Here is an 18897-nt window from a genome sequence, read left to right as displayed (position 1 = left end):
TGCAGCAACCCACTGGTCAGTATTAGCACAAAGTAGGGCCAGCAAGTCATTCCCCCTCCACTCACCTCACTGGGAGACCAGGCCCACAATATTCTGTCAGTTTGGGGGCTGCCCAGTTCAAGAGATGCAGTGGTGTGAGGGAGGTAAAACACAACCACCAAGATAGAGTGAAGTACAGCAGATACAAGGTTTGAGAGAAATCTTAGTCCAGCCTAAAGAAAGGACCATGGCTTCTTGCTGCCAACCACCCCATGGCAGAGCACGGGGAACAGACTCTTGTTGAAGGTGTTGCACACCAGGGTTACTCAACACAAGCTGAAACATGGAAAATTCCAGCTAGATGCAAGGAACACCTTTTTCAACTATGAAGGTGCTCAAACAGCAGAACAGGCTTTCCAGAAAGGCTGAAGAATCTCCATCCTTAGAGAACATGGAATCATCAGGGTGGGAAGACATTTTGAAGATCATCTAGTCCAATCAAGATACTCATCACTGGATACAATCCTGGGCAACCTGACCATGTGGAACCTACTATGACTGGGAGGCTGACATTCCCTTCCAACATAAATTATTCCAAAATTAATAACCACTCTAAACCAGATTAACTTCATCAGAAATTGAGACCCTTTTGCTTTACTTTCTTCACACTTTCTAAATCCTCTACAACACACTTGGTAGCAGTAGAAGTAAATTCTTTGTCTTGTAACAAATGGGACTTCTTTCTGGAGAAAGGAGCTAGCCTGGTTTGGTTTTAATTAATCCTGTAAATGTGCATGTATCAGTTTAAAAAAATAAACAAGCCCCCACACAATATCAACTCCATTACCATAAAAGTTGTCAGAAATGCAAATGGAAATTTCAAAAGCTATGCCACAGTGGAATCCAATCCAAGTCTCCCAAGTACATGTGCATTTTGGTATACTATTAGGCAAACCGGAGGTCAAGTGACAGCACAGCTTTTGGTTTCCTCAGCTGCTGTCAGCAGCCAGCTCCAGAAGTGCAATTATGCTTTGGCACTGCACAATTCACCAAGCGCTTCAAAGTGAGTGCCCAGCCACCATGGAAAAGGAGTCTGGCACCACAAGTCCATTAGGCTCATGAGGGTGTGGTGGTAAGCAAAGTCACAAGAGATGTTTTCTCTGAGTTTTGCTAAATACTAATAAATACACTTTGTTTTATTCACATTTTTAGTGGATATAGGGGACTAATATGATATGCAAGGAAATCCCAAAAGAAGTAATCTTCAACATTACGGACTTGCACCCAATGCACCCATTTGTACTCATGGTCAAATTTCCTTAGCTGAAAAAAATTAAGGTGAAATAAGTGGAAGTCATTTTATTCTTTAAAAAAACTATAAGTTTTCCCAGATATTTGTGTAATAAAAGCAAATGAAACAATTTAAAATGCTTTTCTGCAAACAGGCTTTTTGTGTACAAAAATATGTAATACCAAAAGGACAACAAAGGAGAGTCTTTAAAAAAGAAAACCCCACAATTCACCTACTGTATTACTGCAGTAATATTCAAGACAGTTCCAGCTTTGAGTTTTCTGCTTCTCAAACAGAATTCAAATCTTTTAAATAATTCAAATTATGCTCAATATTCTAGGACTTGTAGGTTGTTTTTTCCTTTAATATACATATATGTACACACATACACAGAAATAAATTTAACTGGACATAGGATTATGAAAAAAGGCAGCCCAAAGAAACATCAATATCTGTATTTAGTGGAATAATCTTTCGGTGATACCACCAAACCTCGACCTTTGCGGGCTCCTCTATAAACAGTTTCTATAATGTCAATCATCTCCTGCTTATCTTCCATTGCCCAGTTGATCTTGTTGTTATTACCTGTACCTAAATCAATCATGATGTGTTTGTTCCTTTAAAGAGGAAGAACAAAAAAACAGGTTAATATGGTATTATAATTCAGAAAGAAATCTTATACCCCACCCCAAATGCTTTGTAGGATCAAAGGAAGCCCTTATAACATAAAGAGGCTTGCAAAACAAGCATTACTCCTCTCACTTAAACTGACATTTTACTGCCAATTTTTAAAGCAAGAATAAGGACTCCAAACATGCCCCCAAAATGGTTACTCAAGTGCAATTATCCTTCAGCATATTCCTTACTGTTTGTATTTCTTTTCCACAACTGTCTATCTCCAGAAAGACTTCCATGCTTGTCAGTAGAACTTTTTATCTCATCAATGTAGAAACCTTAACTCCAAAAAAACCTTATTACTTTTGATTTATCTTGAAAACAAGTTTGACAAGCTTGACTGCTATGTTACTACAGTATTCTCAACAGGAAGTTTGAGATTTAAAACGAAGAAAAATTGATAATAAACCCAGTTTTCACTATCACTAATTTGTATTCTATTATCAAACACTGTTACCAGGCTAATTGGAAAACAAGCCATTTTCATATAAAATCAGTTTACTCTTCTGTAGAGCAATGTAAATATAGACATCAGTGTGCTATTATGCATTCGGAAATTATCTGCTGAGACACTGTATTTGACAAACAGAAAGTTTAAATGAGTTACATTCCAGAACCATCACATACCTGAAGAAAAACATGACAGTACAGGGATCGTACAACTCGTACATCTTGTTGAAGTCTGGTACTTCAGTGATATCCACAAGATAAATAACAGCAAAATTTTTAACCTAAACAGAAGAAAACAGGAAATACAAAAGCAATATATATTACCAATTAAAATACATAAGCTTTCATTATTGCAACATCTATTTTCCAAATTATTAAGTCATAAAAGCAGAATAAACAGCCTTGCTTTTTTTGATAATCACAACAACCAATTAATATGGAAGATACTTTTTAATATAGCTAAGAAGCTCATTTCACATCCAGTATCAACTGGAAAGATACTATGCTAAATAAACATCCAGAGAAACAAATGTCCTTTATATAGAACTGAGAACTCACAGTGACATGCACAGCTCTAAACAAGCAGAATAGTTGCTTTGTGCAAGCCAGGCTGACACATTTTGCCTCTGTCATCAGCTGCTTATAGACTTCAGAAAACTAATGATCTACAAGGCCCTGGTGCCTGCCTCCAAGCATTTTTCCCCCTCTAAAACACCCAATTTGTCAAAAATTGGAAACTTATAATTTAATTTAAAAACTAAAAGGTGCAAAGCTTTTGAGAGCTGCAAAGCTAAAACTTGAAAGTGTAATTGCTAAAGAAATAAGACCTTGGTGAGAAGCTAATGTCTGGACAATTCTGGTAAAACTGGCTTTCATTTTGCAGAGTTACTCAGATGCAAAAGAATCCCTCCCCTCTAGTGTCACAGTCAATGCCTTCATTCCTGCAAGAAAACCACGTCACATTTTTGTTTCCTAGATGTAGCATACTTGTTATTAAGTGGAATTCGGGGAAATTTGGTTTCTCAACTTAGCTCATAAGTGCACACTAGAAATTAACACACTCACACACATTACATTCTAAGTCAGAAGTCACCCAAATTGCACAAACATTTAACTTTAAGGTATATTATCAAATCTTTTGCACTACACCAGGAGTGCACAATTGTGCCTCCCCATCCTCAGTTACCTGCTCACACAATTTTGGTCCCTCCCATTTGACTGCCCAGCATTACCAGCCAGAGGTAAACACACATGTTCTAAAATCTATGACAAACGCGCTGTTCATGACAGTACTTCCCACTTGTTAATTCTGCTATCAAAAGTCTGGAAATGCTATGATGAGTATAATATCTGCTTGATGGAACAATATTTTAATTCACAGAGCAGGATTAGTTTTTATGAGAAAGATATGACATATTGTGTAGCTTGTACATAGGCATCCTAGCAGGCACTTTACTGAGAAAGATGAAGATGTTTATTTACAAAAAAAACTCAGAAGCGCAGAGTAAATAAATGTTTACGGACTTCTGCTTTAATACAGTTTCAAAACTATAAAAAATAATCACACTTCAAGAATGTAAGTAAGCATTACTAGGAAAGAAAATAAAATCTCTTCTAGAGCGAAGCAGCATTTAAAGTTTTTACTGTGCTTTTATGGAGCCAGTTATAGTCCTAGGTTCAGTCAACATTCCAATGAAAACATCCCATTTAAGCTATGTTCTAAATCAGCCAGGAGGTAAAGCCTTGTAAACTAAAACAGCCATAATATCAAACCCTCTGAAGGGATCCTTCACACCCATTTCAATTTTACATTAAAGACTTCTAAGAACCTTAATGGGATGTTCAGAGGCAGCACAATTTAGCTGAGAAGTGACTGAAGCTACTCCCTGGTGAGCCCTGGTGGCAGACAAAAGCCAATTGTGGGGGTTTAGGCCCTTTTTTTAGAAAACAAAACACCTGAGGAGCCGTTTTCATTTTATCCTATCATTACTTCTTCCACCCTGCTGGTATTTTTAGCATTAGCAGCACACCTTCACCATGTGGGGAAATTTCTACAACACACTCAGCACTTTTGACAGAGCACACCATCTCTCAACAATTACTTAATCTGGAGCTTGCAAAATAATTTTAAGGTAAACCTAGCATTAATAAAACATTCTTAGAACCTGTTTTGTTTGATGAAAGATTAGTCCAAGGAGATTTACATGTATGCAGAATACTGCTCCATAAGCACTCCTGAACCAAAATTTTACTTCCAAGAACTCTGTACTCCAGATAGTACTGGAACAAAAAAAACCTTTTAAAGTCAGTTTAACATTATATACATTTAATTTAGTTAAGTTGTTGCAGAACCAGAAATGCTTGTCACTATCAGTGGTCATCAACAGCCTAGGATTTCATACAAGAGAAACAGACTGTAACTCTTAATTTGTTATATAAATCTTACAAAAAAGGACTGGATCACTCAAATCACCTTAGCAGAGCACATGTGCAAGTGATCACCAGGATCCAAACCTCCAAGACATTAATTAAATCTTCCTTCTCTCTGACCTACTTTCACAGAAGTGAAACTGACAACAGTCACCTGCTGAAAAGCTCATATTTAGTCTGAAAAAGACCTTAAAGCTGGACTCAAATTTTAATTAGAAACTTTTAACGCTACTCTATTTTTTGTTCCCCTCACTTTCCTCAGTTCAAATTTGGCAAGATCACCACTCCAAAACAAGTTAGCTTACGAGCACATTGAATGAGGGTGTGCTCCGTTGAGTTTGGACACCAACTGCCAGGGATAGCAGCAGGAAATAGGAATTCAGGCCTAAGGAGGGACGAGATAAACACATGGAGAGGCTGATGCAAGAGAACTGCAGTGGCCTACATAATGTTTTGGGGCTGGGCAATTTAATGTGCCAGGGTGGGCAAGCTTGTCACCAAGAGACATTTCATTTCAACACAAGAAAAGCCTTGTAGAGACTCAGATGTCTCTTTTTTCACAGTATTGACCAGTTTTAGAGCCTGAAGAAGCAGTTCCTGTCTCAGACACAATACTGGACCCAAGACAGCAGCAGTACAGAGCAGCATCTGAGCCAGCTTCGCACACAGCCAGCTCTAATTCACAAAAAAGCTTTGATTTAAGCAAAAGCAGTGGAAGTATTTATGCACTCAGACTGCTGTGGATGTGCCCAGTTTCTGGAGACAAACCAAAGGTTGACCTCTCCCTGCTGGGATGTGAATCCATTGCTCAGACAGAGCTGTCAGCTGAAAACCTATACCCCTGTAAAAAACCAGCTTTGCTACCCTGTCAAGGCAGTGGTTGCTAACAAGTTTTCTATCTGATCTGTGAGTTGTAACTGAGAATAGAATACGGACTGTTGCCAGGATTTTTAGTGAAAAAGCCTCTGCTAGGATTTTTCCTGTCCTGAGGAGCTGAGGGCCTCAGGAAAGAAATGTAAACAATAACTATCTGCTGCTGTGGAGTGCCACAGGTGAATCTTCCATTGGTTCATGTGGATTGTTTTCAATCAGTGACCAATCACAGCCACCTGTGCCAAGGCTGTGAGCAGTCACAGGTTTTTGTTATTCATTCCTATTCTATTCTTGTCTTTGTAGCCTTCTGAGCTTCTTCTCTCTGTTCTTTTAGTATAGCTGAAATGTAGTATTTTAGTATAATATATAACTTAATAAATCAGCCTTCTTATCAAAATGGAGTCAAGCCTCGTGTCCTCGCACCAGGGGTTGCAGTCTAAACAAGACGGACACCTCAGAACAAGAATAAAATACAACTCTAAACATGCAAATCCAACTAAATACAAGCAGTTGCAGTAGTTACAACGGAGACTACACTGAATTTGTTAATATAGACCAAAATTTTACTGTAGAAACAATATGAAAAAAAACTTGTAGTATTTTAGAAGTTGAACACATAACACAAGTTTACTCTGAAAGTGCTTAACCTCATAACATACACTAAATACAGTAAATTTGTTGCAGTAAGTCAACTGCTTTCTGAAGAAAAAAATCAAAATTCTAGTGAGACACCTCCTTCTGGACAGCACCTCACTTGTGCTGCAACTGAAGATAAAAGCATTTCCAGAGACAGATATTAACTATTCCTGACACTCCTGACTTCCCTTATCTGTCTTTCAATTCAAAACTTTCTCTGCCTTACCAGGCTGTTGGAGCTGTTGTTCCATGGGGACCGGGTAGAGTAGGAAACCTAAGTTAAACAGCAGCATGGATTCAAATTTGTGTGACTTGTTTTCACAGGTTGGGCTTCAGTTTTGCTGGTTTTGCCCGTTCTCCCCAATGATGGTAGCTTCATCAGATCAGTCTAATCAATCCACATGGCTGAAGATGCACGTAGAAAACCCAGAAGTACATTACTGCCTGGCCACTGTTCTGGGCTGTTTTCATACTTCACAGAATTGTCTCTGCCTGAGGACTGATATGAAATCTTTACACTGAATGGCTTAAGACTATAAAGCAGAGGAATCTATAGGACTTGTACCATCAGACAAAGATTCTGTATCCTGTCTTCATGAAGATCACACACTTTGCTAGTAAACGGGAAACACAGATGTAAGAAAAATCATATGCCATGGGATTCATTTGTCCTCTGAAGCTCTCCTCCCTGACTTCCTTCATTAACAATATCCTTCTAAAAATAAATAAATTCATTCCTACAACATGAGATTAACACTATGATTAATGCCTAGGATGACTGACAAATATCATGAAGTTTCTTGGAATTTCTGTCAGAGGTAAGTAACGCTCCTGGTTTTTTGTTGTTAAGATTTCAACTGCCTTTGAAAAGCAAATCTTACAGCCCAAATATCTACGGAAATGTGAAACAAGATCCAAGATTCCACCTTCTCATCTTTCTAACCAGTTTCTAGACAGTGTTTTTTTCTGTTTAGAAGAACAAAACACTATGGTCAAGAAACATGCAGGAACTGAGACTAGCATTTGCAACCAAATTACTTGCATTTGAGGTGGCTGGCAGACTTGCATTACTGAACTGAACAGAGCAAGTACAAACTTGAAAGTCTGTACTGGTGATATTTATTTGAACTTTTTTCTTGCTAATTATGCTGTAAATTTAGGTGATAAATTTCTAGGGGGAAAGAGAAAGATATTGTACTGCCAAGAGCAGCGCTTACAGCTAATAATTTTGAAAAAGACAGACATCAGTAAATGCACTAACTTTGCTCACCTTTTAATTACAAACACCAGTAGCTAAAATACCTATATGCATTTTTCATAGCTACCTCTTTCTATGCTCCACCTTCTTCTCCTCTCTCACTTTTCATGTAACTTTAGCAGAAACGCAAAGGCATAACTAATGTCTAAGGAAAAACCACAGCTATTCACACTTCTGATTATGGTTAAATAAATGCACAACATTTGAAGAATCCTTCCTAAACCCAAACTGATCCAATTCAACAGTTACCTGATTTACATTATTCAGTCATAGATAAATAATTTCTTAAACAAGGTGTATTAATTTAGCAAACCAATCCCTGTATTTTAGGGGACAGGTTTTTACGAGTTCCCTTTAAAGAAAAGAAAAAAGTGTATTTTTAGAAAAGGTCTTTAAGACAAAATTTGTGACTCAATTCTTGCTTGAATCAATGTTTGATTGAAACCCTGACAAAGCAAAAAAAAAAAATCTATCAACTTACAATTATGATTTGTTTTGACATTCAGTGAAACCTTGCTTTTTTTCATATAACACTAGGGAAAAAAACCCAGTCAGATGCAAGTGGAGTACATTTCAGTGAAAATAAGATACTTTGTACTTTCATATAGCATTCTAGTTTCTTTTTCCACAAAAACTGAAAAGAAAACCCTGTTATCCTATCATAAAAAACAGACAAATATTACTGCTACCCAAAACCATGCTGCAGTCTAAAAGAATATTGCACCAGGGTAACAAATATAAAATACGGCCATGTTGTCTTCAAACGTGGCCTGCAATTATAGCACGTTAACATTCTGTATTATTCTCCAGAATAAACACCTGTACAATTGGAACTTTTACTCACTCTTTAAAACAGCAGAGATCCAAACATGGCTTGTAAGCAAGAGGATGAGGTAGGATCTCCCCCTTTAATTTGCCATTTCTGCAGAGGGAGATTTTTAAATAAGAAGTTACTTTGTTCTTTCTTCCCCCAGTCACCCCTAGCTGCCAGCAGGTCTGCCAAATTGCCAAGCATCCTGCCACAAGTCCATTCTTACAGTATCTGAGCATAACACTCCCACCAGGCTGAATACAAAACAAGAGTATTAAAACATATCACAACTGTTTACTGCATTCTAATACATCTCAACCCGTGGCTGTGGGTATAGATCTTCAGTAGCAGGGATTTTCAAGACAAAAGTTATTTTTTAAAATTTCAGAAGGCAAAGTAAACCACAAAAACAACTCCATGTCAATCTATGCAGCATCCACAGAACTTTCTATGAAGGCAGTGAAGTTCTGGATGCCCCATCCCCGGCAGTGTTCAAGGCCAGGTTGGATGGGGCCCTGAGCAACCTGGTCAGGAGAGCAGGAGAGCTGGAATGAGATGATCTTTAAGGTCCCTTCCAACCCAAACCATTCTACGATTTCTATGATAGCTGGCACCTTTTCCTACCCAAGTTACCGTTTCTGATTCAGATATTTCTGCTTCTTTCTTCATGTGGTTGAGTTAAAGAGCTGTCAATATTCTACATCTATCATGTCGCAAAGCCTTTAGCAAATATATGAAAGGCAAATTGTAGCTGATTGTGTATTCTAACAGTCTAATTTTTCCTATCTATGTATCTTTCTTAAGTAAGTGTTTGTTTGCAATCATTCAGTTTCCATCTGAAAACAGCTGTGGAGTTTGCCTCTTAAAACTTAATTCAGTCCATGCAACTCAGCAGAAGGCTACTAGTGTCCACAGATAACATCCCTGACAGATTAATATCACTGATACATTAATCAGAATTATATGAGTGACAGATTAATCAACACCATCCCGCACATTTTAGCACCTCACCATTTTTAAGAGCCAAAATGAAAGTAACTTTTCAAGTTATTCAGATGGAAACCCGAAGGTACCACACATTTCCACTGTAAAGTGGGTGTCCTGCGTTACCTGGAGCCGCGGCAGCCCTACACCGAGCAATTTCCACCTGAATGCCGATGCTCACTCAGTCATGGCTTATTAACAGGCAGCACCCTTGGTTTCCGAACATCTGCGATACTCTTTGCACCCGCCAGAACACATCAGAGCAGTCTTTAGGAGACACTCATGAAAGTGAAACCGCGCAGCTTTCCCGCTGCCTCCTAAAGCTGCGATACCTGTGCAGAACCCCAGTTATAAGCTGCAACAGGCTCCAAGCAAGCCTGGGGAACACCGAGCTCAGAAGGAGCAGAAAGCTCCCGTTTACCTTCTCGGCGATGCTGTACAGGACCTCGTCCATCTTCATGCACGTGGGGTCCCAGTCGTGCCCGAAGCGGATGACCACGACCCGGTCCTCCTCCGACAGGATGGCCTGGTCCACCTGCCACCCATTGTGCAAGTGCGGCAGCATGTACGACATCCTGGCAGCCGGCCGGGGAGCCTGCGGGACGACAGGGATGCCCATGCAGCTAACAGCCCGACCCCTCCCCGGGCCCCGAGCGCCAGCACCGAGCCACCCCCGGCCCGCCCATCCCGGCGCGGCCCGTCCCCAGCGCACCCCGCGGGCGTCCTTCCCTCGGAGACACGGAGCGGCGGCAGCGCCGGCGCGGCGGGAAACGGAAGGGCGGGCACCGCAACGAGCGCTTCCGGCACGGCGCGGGACGGCCGCCTTCCCGACGGGAGGAGTGCCCGCTGCCGGACGGGCGCACTCGGGCTGGTCGGGGACGCCTGCGTCCCCCCTCGCAGGTGGGATGTGGAGCCGTGCCGTGGGGATCGGTGATGCCGGCTAGCACGGGGAGGATGAAACAGAGGTGATCAGAGCCGAGATCTCCTACTCTCTGCTGCTGACCGCTCTGATGTCAGTGCATTCCCTGAAACCTCCGTGGGATTTGATCGTGAGATATGGTCGGAGAAGCTGTGGATGCCCCATTCCTGGGGGAGTTCAAGGCCAGGTTGGACGGGCTCTGAGCAACCTGGTGTAGCGAAAGGTGCCTATGGCAGAGGGCTGGGTCCAGATGCTTCTTTAAGGTCCCTTCCAGCCCAGCAATTCTGTGGTTCTGTACTATTGCATCTCCTGGCTGTGGGAAGTTTTCTCAGTGTATTCCCCCACAGCAATGACAATTGTCATGCCCCCGGCCCCGGCCGCTGCACTGCCCAGCCGCTCCCAGACTCGCGCTGGGGTTCCATGAGCTCTCCCATGGCTCCGGTGACCAAAGTGCCACCACGGGAGCACTCTGGGAAAACGTTCCAGTGCAAGTAGTCAGCAGCAAAACCAGCACATTCCAGCCCTGGGTTCCAGAATTGAGCTGGCCATTGGCATAGGCCATCCCAGACCAATCATTTTCCTTAATTCCACAGCAGACACTCATTTGAAAAGTTAGCTTGTGGCAGGCAGGGACAAAAGCATAGTTTCCAGTATAACAATTCCCCACAAGCTGCAGCCTGGCTGTGGGGAACAATGTAAATTGGTGGCAAATAACTTTGTCCCATAATTGCTGACCTCTCCAAAAACTATCCGGGTCCTCGTCTTGCTTTATCGCCTTTTTAGGATGTCCGGGGAGGGAAGAAGGAGAGGGAGAGGGAAAGGAGAGGCAGCGCGGCCTGGCTGCAGACAAGGGCAGAGGCAGCGGGGCGTGATCTCCGTGCCGGAGCTTCCCTGGAAGCCGCCAGCCGCGGAGCCGGCGGTGCCCGGGCAGGGCAGGGTTAAGCGAGCGGGGCAGGGCAGGAGCGGATGTGCCCGGCCCCGAGCGGGAGCCGTGAGCTCCCGGCTCTTCCAGCTGCCGCGGGATCGAGTTGTGAAAGGCGGTCGTCAGAGAGAAACCGGCCCTGGTTAGTGCTTTGGTTGTGCTCAGGTATAATTAGTCTTCTTTGGAGAAGTTAGTGGGAGGAATTGATGCTGGATAACGCAGGCTGTTAACTTTAACTGAAAACTGGGCTAGGAAAAATTACGTCGCTTATTTTGCTATGATTTGTTTAAGTCTAAGGTGATACAGCAGTCCCAGATAACAAATCTGCGAGTGAGTGAAGCTCTGCAAGAGGAGTGAGTCAAGCTCTACAGTTGAAGTAAGTCAATTTCAATTAGCACTGAAGTTAATACTTAAACGTATTTGCCCCGTTGTCTCAATTTAATTTCAAAGTTTTCTCTGCAATGCTAGGACCAGAACTTAGTGCACTTACCTTATGTCAATGATTTGCTATGCTTTTGACTGTTTACCTACATGGAAGCAGATAGTTTTATGTAAATACAAAAGGAGAAGAGACAACTTTGAAAAAGAAAAAAAGGAACTTAGTGATACTGCAGATGGTAATAGTCCAAAACCAAAATTGTCGTATCCTTGACAGGTGTTACATTTAGCACACTGGACAAGACATCTGATAACTGAATAATTATGTTCAGGAGCAAAGCATCGAGTCTGTCAAAACTGATTCCCTCGATGTTTGGCCAGTCACATTTGGCTTACAAGTTTATTCATCCAGTTATTGCTTCTCATGGACATCGCTGTCACAGAAGTGTGATTTACAAACAGAGGTACAGGACTCTCCAACTTAGAAGGCGAACAATAAGCACTAGGACCAAGGTTGGTATCTGGAGAGCCCCCTTCCTTCTGTGAGGTTCCTTTAAGTGTTTTTAAATTCCTGCTATCAGTGTGATTTTTTAAGATTGTACCTGGGGCAAGCAGAACACCAGGTGCTGGACCAGTGCTGCAGGCAGTGAATGGGTCACAGGACCATCAAACACAGCTGGAATGGTGGCAGGCTCAGCATGCCCACACTCACTGAAAGATCCATCAACATGCCACTAGTGTGCTTCTAGTGCACCAGCTGTTTTGTTTATAGCTAGAGGCTTCCTCATGGGTCACCCTTCTGCTTCTGAAGTGTAGAAAGTGCTTCCAAGGTGAAAACAAGTCTGGTTCTGCCCATCATGTGTGGTGTATTGTAATATGGTAGGAGGTGGTGATGAAAGCAAATGGAGTAATACAGTGCTGCCTCACTGGCATCTGCCAGTCACTTGATCATGTCTGGTGCCCAGTTTTAACAGCAAAAGGTTTAGCTGCCCTCCAGGATTACCAGATTCTGATCATTCATGAAGCTGGACAATGCCATCATAATATGACATCAGCTCCTCTTTTATTCTATGTATCATTTACTCTGCAGCACAAATCTAGTTTATCCTAGTAATGTTGTGTGATACTCTTAAGAAATGCAGACTACACCTGGGGAAATTTGCACAGTTTTGACGACTACATGTGGTTAACAACTTCAGCTGGCAAAAAAAAAGGATGAGATGTATATAAAAACATGGTCTTCCTTTGCAATTTGGTTGCACTGTTCACCTCATTGCTTTGTTTGCTGCAGCTGAGAACCAGATAGTATTATCAGAGACATTGTGGTGAACTGCAGACCTGTCCTAGCATGGAGGCCCCTTCAAGCCCATGTACGGCAGCAGACTGAAACTGCAGCAGAAATGCACATCAAGGTCAGGATAAAACAGCAGTACTGGTGCCGAGATTGTAACCATTTAATAGATGTGGTTGGGATAAGTCTGAGTTTGCTCAGGACAAGGGTAAATGTGGTTGACAAAAACTTCCAACCTACGTTGACACCTTTTTGTCCCAGGCTTGAGTTCTGATTACTCACAGAAGGCTTTTGTGAGAGGAGTGAAGCAGCAGGACACAGCTGACCAGCATCGTGTGCCCAGAATAAATCAGCATAGTGCTGTGGAAATTTGTTCTGATTCGTGTAGCAAAACATCAGGTTTCCTGGACACGAGTCTAGGAGATAGAATGAGATGGAGATCAAATGTTAGTAGAGCGCAGCAAAAAGAATTGTAGGAAATTAGGCACAGCTGTTGTTAAGATATGCAGGAAATCTTCAACTACCACTTTCGCCAATAGGAATTCTAATTAGATGTTTGGTTGTGTGTGGAGCCCCTATCTTATTGCAGAGTGCATTTGCCAGAGTACTGTAGAGAGGACTGGGCTCAAAACTCTCAGGGCAGGGGAAAGTTCTAGCATGAAGCACTGTGTTATCAGTGGTATCTCCTCTAGTGCTCTTCCTCAATGGTTCAGCACATAGGTGTGCTAAATTTTGCATGAGGTAAATTCAGGTACAGATCTGGATGTTTAAGACACTGAAGGCAAGCAGTCCAACAGCTGTCCAAGGGTGGCCCTTCATTGTGCAAATTTATTAGACATAAACCATCCTTAACAGATGTTTGTCAGACCCACCTGGGCCTCATTGCCTGTAGCTTCACCAACCATAGCCAACAGGCAAGAAACTTCTAGTAAATTTCTAGCAGCCTCTGTTTCATAGCACTGCTTATAGAAAGGCATTGGTGAATAAGCTACCAGAAAAGCTACTAGTTTTGTATTAAATCAATATTGATTCAGGAGTAAAATTAAACTCTTTGAGAAGAGCAGCTTGTAGGACTGGATTTGGATGTAAGTGTGTGGATGTTCCTTGGTGTTACGGTCTAAATCAGCACTTGGTAAAAGTACTTGGAAGTTGTCTGACATACCACACTAGATCCGTTTCCTGATCTACACATGTGAATTTAAGTGATAACTTTTAAAAGAACATCACTGCTCTTTCAGGGTGTTCTCCTAAACAAAGGAGTATTTCTTCTATTCCTCTGTTGCAGGTCATGTCAGAAGGAGAGTTGCCTGCTGTTTTGATCCTGGATATAGGAGGAACTCATGGCGTGCTAGAAGACCTTGCAGAACTTCTGAAGAAACACTTTCACCTTATCACCATGAAGGAATTTCTTGGAAACAAAGAAGAAATGAGGAAAAAAATCCAATCTGTTTTTGTGTTTGAGTGCAGGCCAACTATTGACCGCGAGCTTCTAGAAAGCCTGCCTAATTTAAAGATAATTGCAAACTCTGGGGTTGGAGTGGATCACTTAGACTTGAAAATGATCTCGAGCTTTGGTGTAAAAGTGACCAACACCCCACATGCTGTGGCAGACCCAACAGCAGACATAGGAATGGCCTTGATGCTGGCCTCTGCTAGAAGACTAGTGGAAGGTAATGTTTTCCATTTTCTTGGTCCTAGCTACTTCTTTAGCATACCTCGCTTTTGCTGTGGTAGAGACGATCTTTCTGAATCAATATTTGGAATGCTTTTATGAGGAAAAATTTTCAGAGGCCTTAACTTTCAGAAGCATCTACTTATGTCTCACTTCTTTTCAGGGCAACAATGACAAGAGTAAGGCTTTTGTCTAAACTATGTGGTTGAAAGTCTTGTGCTATACTGTTTGGAATAACATCTGGGGCTTAATTCTTCTCTGGCTGTTCACTGGGTGGGTTGTTTACAGCTGTGAAAACTGAATACAGAGTGCATCCAAACTGAATGTCACCACTTTCCATTTCCCCTCGAAAGAAGCATTAGGAGCTACAGGAAGATACAAAGCATTAGTGGCCACATCTCCAACTCCAGAGTAGTAATTAGTATAAATTCTTCTTTTTCCTACCTCTGTGATGAGTTTGTCAAAACCAGTAGGTTGTATTTCCTGAAGAGCATCAGCATTGTTTTTGAAATAGATGATAATCTTTTTGACCGAGCTGTTACAAGTTGTACCACTAGCATTAGTTTGTGTCCCTAAAAGCAGGTTCTTTCCCCGCCCCCTTGCTATGCAATGCCTTTCTGGGGAAGGAAGGTGTCAGTAGAGACTTTCACAAGAAGCCACCTCTGTGTTCAGGGACTCATGGTCTTGTCACTGCTGCTTACATCCCTGAGCATGAAATAACATCTCTTTCCCAGTGATGTTTTCTCACTATTGCATCTTTTTGGACTTCAAGTTCTTTGTATAAAAGCTGACAGAGATCCCTGGCTGAGCTGGAATTTGAATCCTTCACCCCTATTCAAGCAGTGAGACTGGTTTGGGTTGTGATCCAGGAGAGAAATTATGAGATTTACCCCAGATGAAAAAAAAGTGAAGTCAGTGTTTGCAGGGTCGTTTCAAAGAAGCTATTTTTGAACTTCCAAGAAAATACAACAGCTGTGGAAAAGTTAATTGCCCACGGAGAGACTCCTTCCAGCACAGTACCCAGCCAGGATCCCACTGTGTTACTGGCTTTAGGCCTAGGTGCAGGAATTGGCACCATCCAGGCCCTTATATAAACTGGTCAAAATCAACAAAGGTGTTTTGTAACGGGTGCTCCAGAGCCCCACTGCTGTGATGGTGATAAACCTTTTCTTTCCCCCAGGCCTCCATTTATGGCTGATTTGTACCCATTCAACATGTATTTACACGCAGGCTGCCACATTGCTGTGTCTCCAGACACAAAGCATTTTGCTGTTGACTGGCTGGGAGTGGAAGTAACCAGAGCGACACTTGGGATCATTGGGATGGGCAGCATTGGATACAAAGTGGCTCAGAGAGCCAGGGCCTTCAACATGAGGATCCTGTACCATAACAGAAACCGAAGGTAAAGGTTTCTGCATTTCTGATTTCTGCATTTGTCTAGAGGGCAGTGACGGAAGCCACAGCTCTGCTCTGTCCCCAGCCTTCCTGTGCACTTGTAAGCAGTGTAACAAGCACCACTGTGCCACCACTTCCTCACTTTGGCTCCCTCCTGCTCCCTTCAGGAAGCAGTTCCCCCTGCACTTGCCCTGTCCTGGTTAGTGACTACCAGTTTGAAACAAGGACTAGTAAGCATTGGGGAGATGTTGTCCAAGCAAACCAGGTCTTGTGCCCTTGTGGTGTCCCCTGTCCTGTCCTGTCTTCAGGCTTCTGGCAGCATCCCTGCTTCTCCCAACCAGTCTCCTCAGCCTAGCCAGATCACACATCACACAGGCACCAATGACAAAGGCCTTAATTTCTCATGGATCTGTAGTTCCATTTCTTTCACACTTCATTCCTTTTCAATCACAAGTCCTAACTGCCATGTCAGACAAGGAAAAGCTCCACAGGAATTGGCATAGACACAGGAGAGAAAAGCAGGGTCTGACTGCATCCCCAGCTTCCTAACCTCATATTGCCTGCTATGTGCTGTGCTTTCACACATGCATCACTCCTCCAGTGTCTCACCACTCCTATAGCCTCTTGCTCCCTCTAGCCCACATCCTTTCTGCATCCATTCTACCAACTGTGCCTATCAATGGCTTATCCTTTACATTGGTCCCAACCTCTCAGTTTCTGTGCTTTCTGGAACTCTCCTAGGGCTGACTGATTGTTAAACTCAGAAACAGTTGTGTCAGCTTGGGGATTTGTGCATTTTTCCTTCAGAAGAAAGGAGGAGGAAGAGGCTGTTGGTGCCCACTACTGTGCAAAGATGGAAGACTTGCTGCAGCAATCTGACTTTGTTATGTTGGTTGTGAACCTGACACCTGAGACTCACAAACTGATTGGGAAAAAGGAGTTGGGGCTGATGAAACCTACAGCTACTCTTATAAACATCAGCCGAGGTAGGAGGATCTGAAATCACTGTTTGTGGCTTCACACTTGAGGTCATGTTTTGTCTGATTGTGTTGATATTCCCCTCTCCGGCCTCAGTCTGTGATATCTCTCTGTTGTTTGAGTCATGAAGTAGTAGTAAGTCACACAAATGTGTGACTTACATGGATCATACACTATTTCTTCAAAGATCCTATGGAAATTAGGGATACTCAGCAGATGGTTAGTTCTGTTTAGCCTTATTCTAGAGACAGTGGGTTTTAGTGGAAATAACTGAAAGGTTTATCATCAGCAAGGGAGAATGGAGTACAAGGGAAAACATTAAGTAACATTTGGAAAAGCAGTGTAGAAAGGAAGCCTCACATGGGATGACAGATCTGTTGGCACTGAACGAGCATATGAGAGAGATTATCAGTAAACAAAGCAGAGAGATAAAAGAGTGGAAAGTCTGCAGAGATTAAATAATTTGTCTGTTATAATACAGGAAGTGTCAAAATGAGAAAAAGACTAAAACTGCTCTCATCCCAGGAAAAACCCTATGCAGTAGACTATAATCATCCTATAATTAAAGGTTAATAAATAAAATCTTTGGTTAATAATTACTAAAAAGGCATTCTATTATCTAACAAGATAAAGATCCTTTAGTTTTTCTCACTTGACCCTGGGGACGTTCCACCCCCTTATAGGTAAATCTGTGTTCATTAACTCATCAGAATATCAAGATTTAACTTTAATGCAGGTGCAGTTATTGATCAAGATGCATTGGTAGAAGCTCTCCAGAATAAGGTTATTAGGGCTGCAGCTCTGGACGTGACATACCCTGAGCCCCTGCCAAGGTAAAGAAACTTCTTTCCCAGTCTGTTAATCTGAAATGTTTTAAACTGTGTTCAAAGTGTGCTCATAATTTTGCTCTTCACGGGGAGACTCATTACGTAAGGCCAAAACCTCAGGCTATCTTGCACAATCATAAATAAAGAACAAGTTATTCCCCTTTCCCACCTGTGTTGGGTTTTGCCGGTCTGACTCATGGGCCAGGCGATGAGTAAAGTGGATGGAGAAGAAGAAGAAGAAGAAATGTGTAAGCAAGCATCCCATGGCTTCATGCTCGTTCTGTGCTTTGGTCTGAACGTGCTGTTGCTGAGGTTCAGTTCTTCACAACTAGCATGGGACAGCAGCAGAGTAAGTTCCTTGTGTAACACATTCTGTTCTTTCTGTTTCTTCCAGAGATCATCCTTTATTAAACCTAAATAACGTGATCATAACCCCGCACATTGGAACCGCAACAGTCCAGGCCATCCGTATGATGGCAGAAGAAGCCATAGCAAACATGCTGGCTGTTCTCAATGGCCAACCCATTCCAAGTGAAGTGTTTCCCAAATGATGAGTGCTAGATGATGCTACTAAATCTCCTGTCTACAGGAAGACACTGTTTCTTACCACATTTAAGCTGAATAAAAAAGCAGCCTGTTCCTGCACTGCTCATCATGATGCTGCAAAACTGTCAGACTTGATCTGTTCTGTTACTTACATTTTGTGAAAAACACCAATCACTTGCTAGTTGCCAAAAGTTTAATAGTAATAAAATGGTTATAAAAATAGTAATACAAAGTAGAGCAATAAGAATTTGGACAATCAGAATTAGGACAATAAAGGACAATAAAAGCAAAGAATTACCAATGTTTACTTTACTTGCATTTCAAGAGGATGTTTTCCTCTTGAAAGCATGGCTCGCTAACAAAGGATTAATTCTTAAGAGCAATAGCCTATTGCATATTCATATATCTCATACATGATGCATACATTCCTTTCCAACTAGGGATTTCTCTGGTTATTGTCAACTTTGCCCCCCTTAATCCTGTTGGCGCCTTAAAGACAAGATCGGGGTGGAAGGTTTGTCTTTTCCAATAAGGGGGCAATAATTCTTCTCTTGGGGATTTAGGTGTCTTGTTGCTGTTATC

The 18897-nt window shown here is 42.0% G+C and overlaps 2 protein-coding genes across 17 annotated transcripts; one reads left to right on the top strand and one right to left on the bottom strand.

Annotated features, from left to right (window-relative positions):
• Nucleotides 1-1323: 1323 nt before the first annotated feature.
• TXNL4A (thioredoxin like 4A) lies at nt 1324-10206 on the bottom strand. Of its 2 annotated transcripts, XM_064422285.1 has the most exons (4): nt 10100-10206; nt 9809-9982; nt 2573-2676; nt 1324-1887 (listed from the first exon to the last, which is right to left on the bottom strand). In XM_064422285.1, exons 2-4 carry the CDS (start codon nt 9959-9961, stop codon nt 1716-1718), a joined length of 429 nt encoding a protein of 142 aa, XP_064278355.1. In that variant the 5' UTR covers nt 9962-9982; nt 10100-10206; the 3' UTR covers nt 1324-1715. The 2 variants fall into 2 exon arrangements, with proteins under 2 accessions (XP_064278355.1, XP_064278361.1); XM_064422291.1 differs by lacking the exons at nt 9809-9982; nt 10100-10206 and adding an exon at nt 8437-8520.
• Nucleotides 10168-18424, top strand: LOC135301744 (probable 2-ketogluconate reductase). Of its 15 annotated transcripts, none has more exons than XM_064422134.1 (8): nt 10168-10287; nt 11520-11604; nt 11884-12119; nt 14183-14567; nt 15800-15971; nt 16772-16950; nt 17679-17775; nt 18164-18424. In XM_064422134.1, exons 3-8 carry the CDS (start codon nt 11931-11933, stop codon nt 18318-18320), a joined length of 1179 nt encoding a protein of 392 aa, XP_064278204.1. In that variant the 5' UTR covers nt 10168-10287; nt 11520-11604; nt 11884-11930; the 3' UTR covers nt 18321-18424. The 15 variants fall into 15 exon arrangements, with proteins under 15 accessions (XP_064278204.1, XP_064278260.1, XP_064278195.1 ...); XM_064422125.1 differs by having other exon boundaries at nt 10215-10352; XM_064422145.1 differs by lacking the exon at nt 10168-10287 and adding an exon at nt 10343-10399.
• Nucleotides 18425-18897: the final 473 nt, after the last annotated feature.

This window comes from Passer domesticus, chromosome 1, assembly GCF_036417665.1.
Source record: "Passer domesticus isolate bPasDom1 chromosome 1, bPasDom1.hap1, whole genome shotgun sequence".
NCBI lineage: Eukaryota > Metazoa > Chordata > Aves > Passeriformes > Passeridae > Passer > Passer domesticus.
This window is presented reverse-complemented; position numbering and strand designations above follow the sequence as displayed.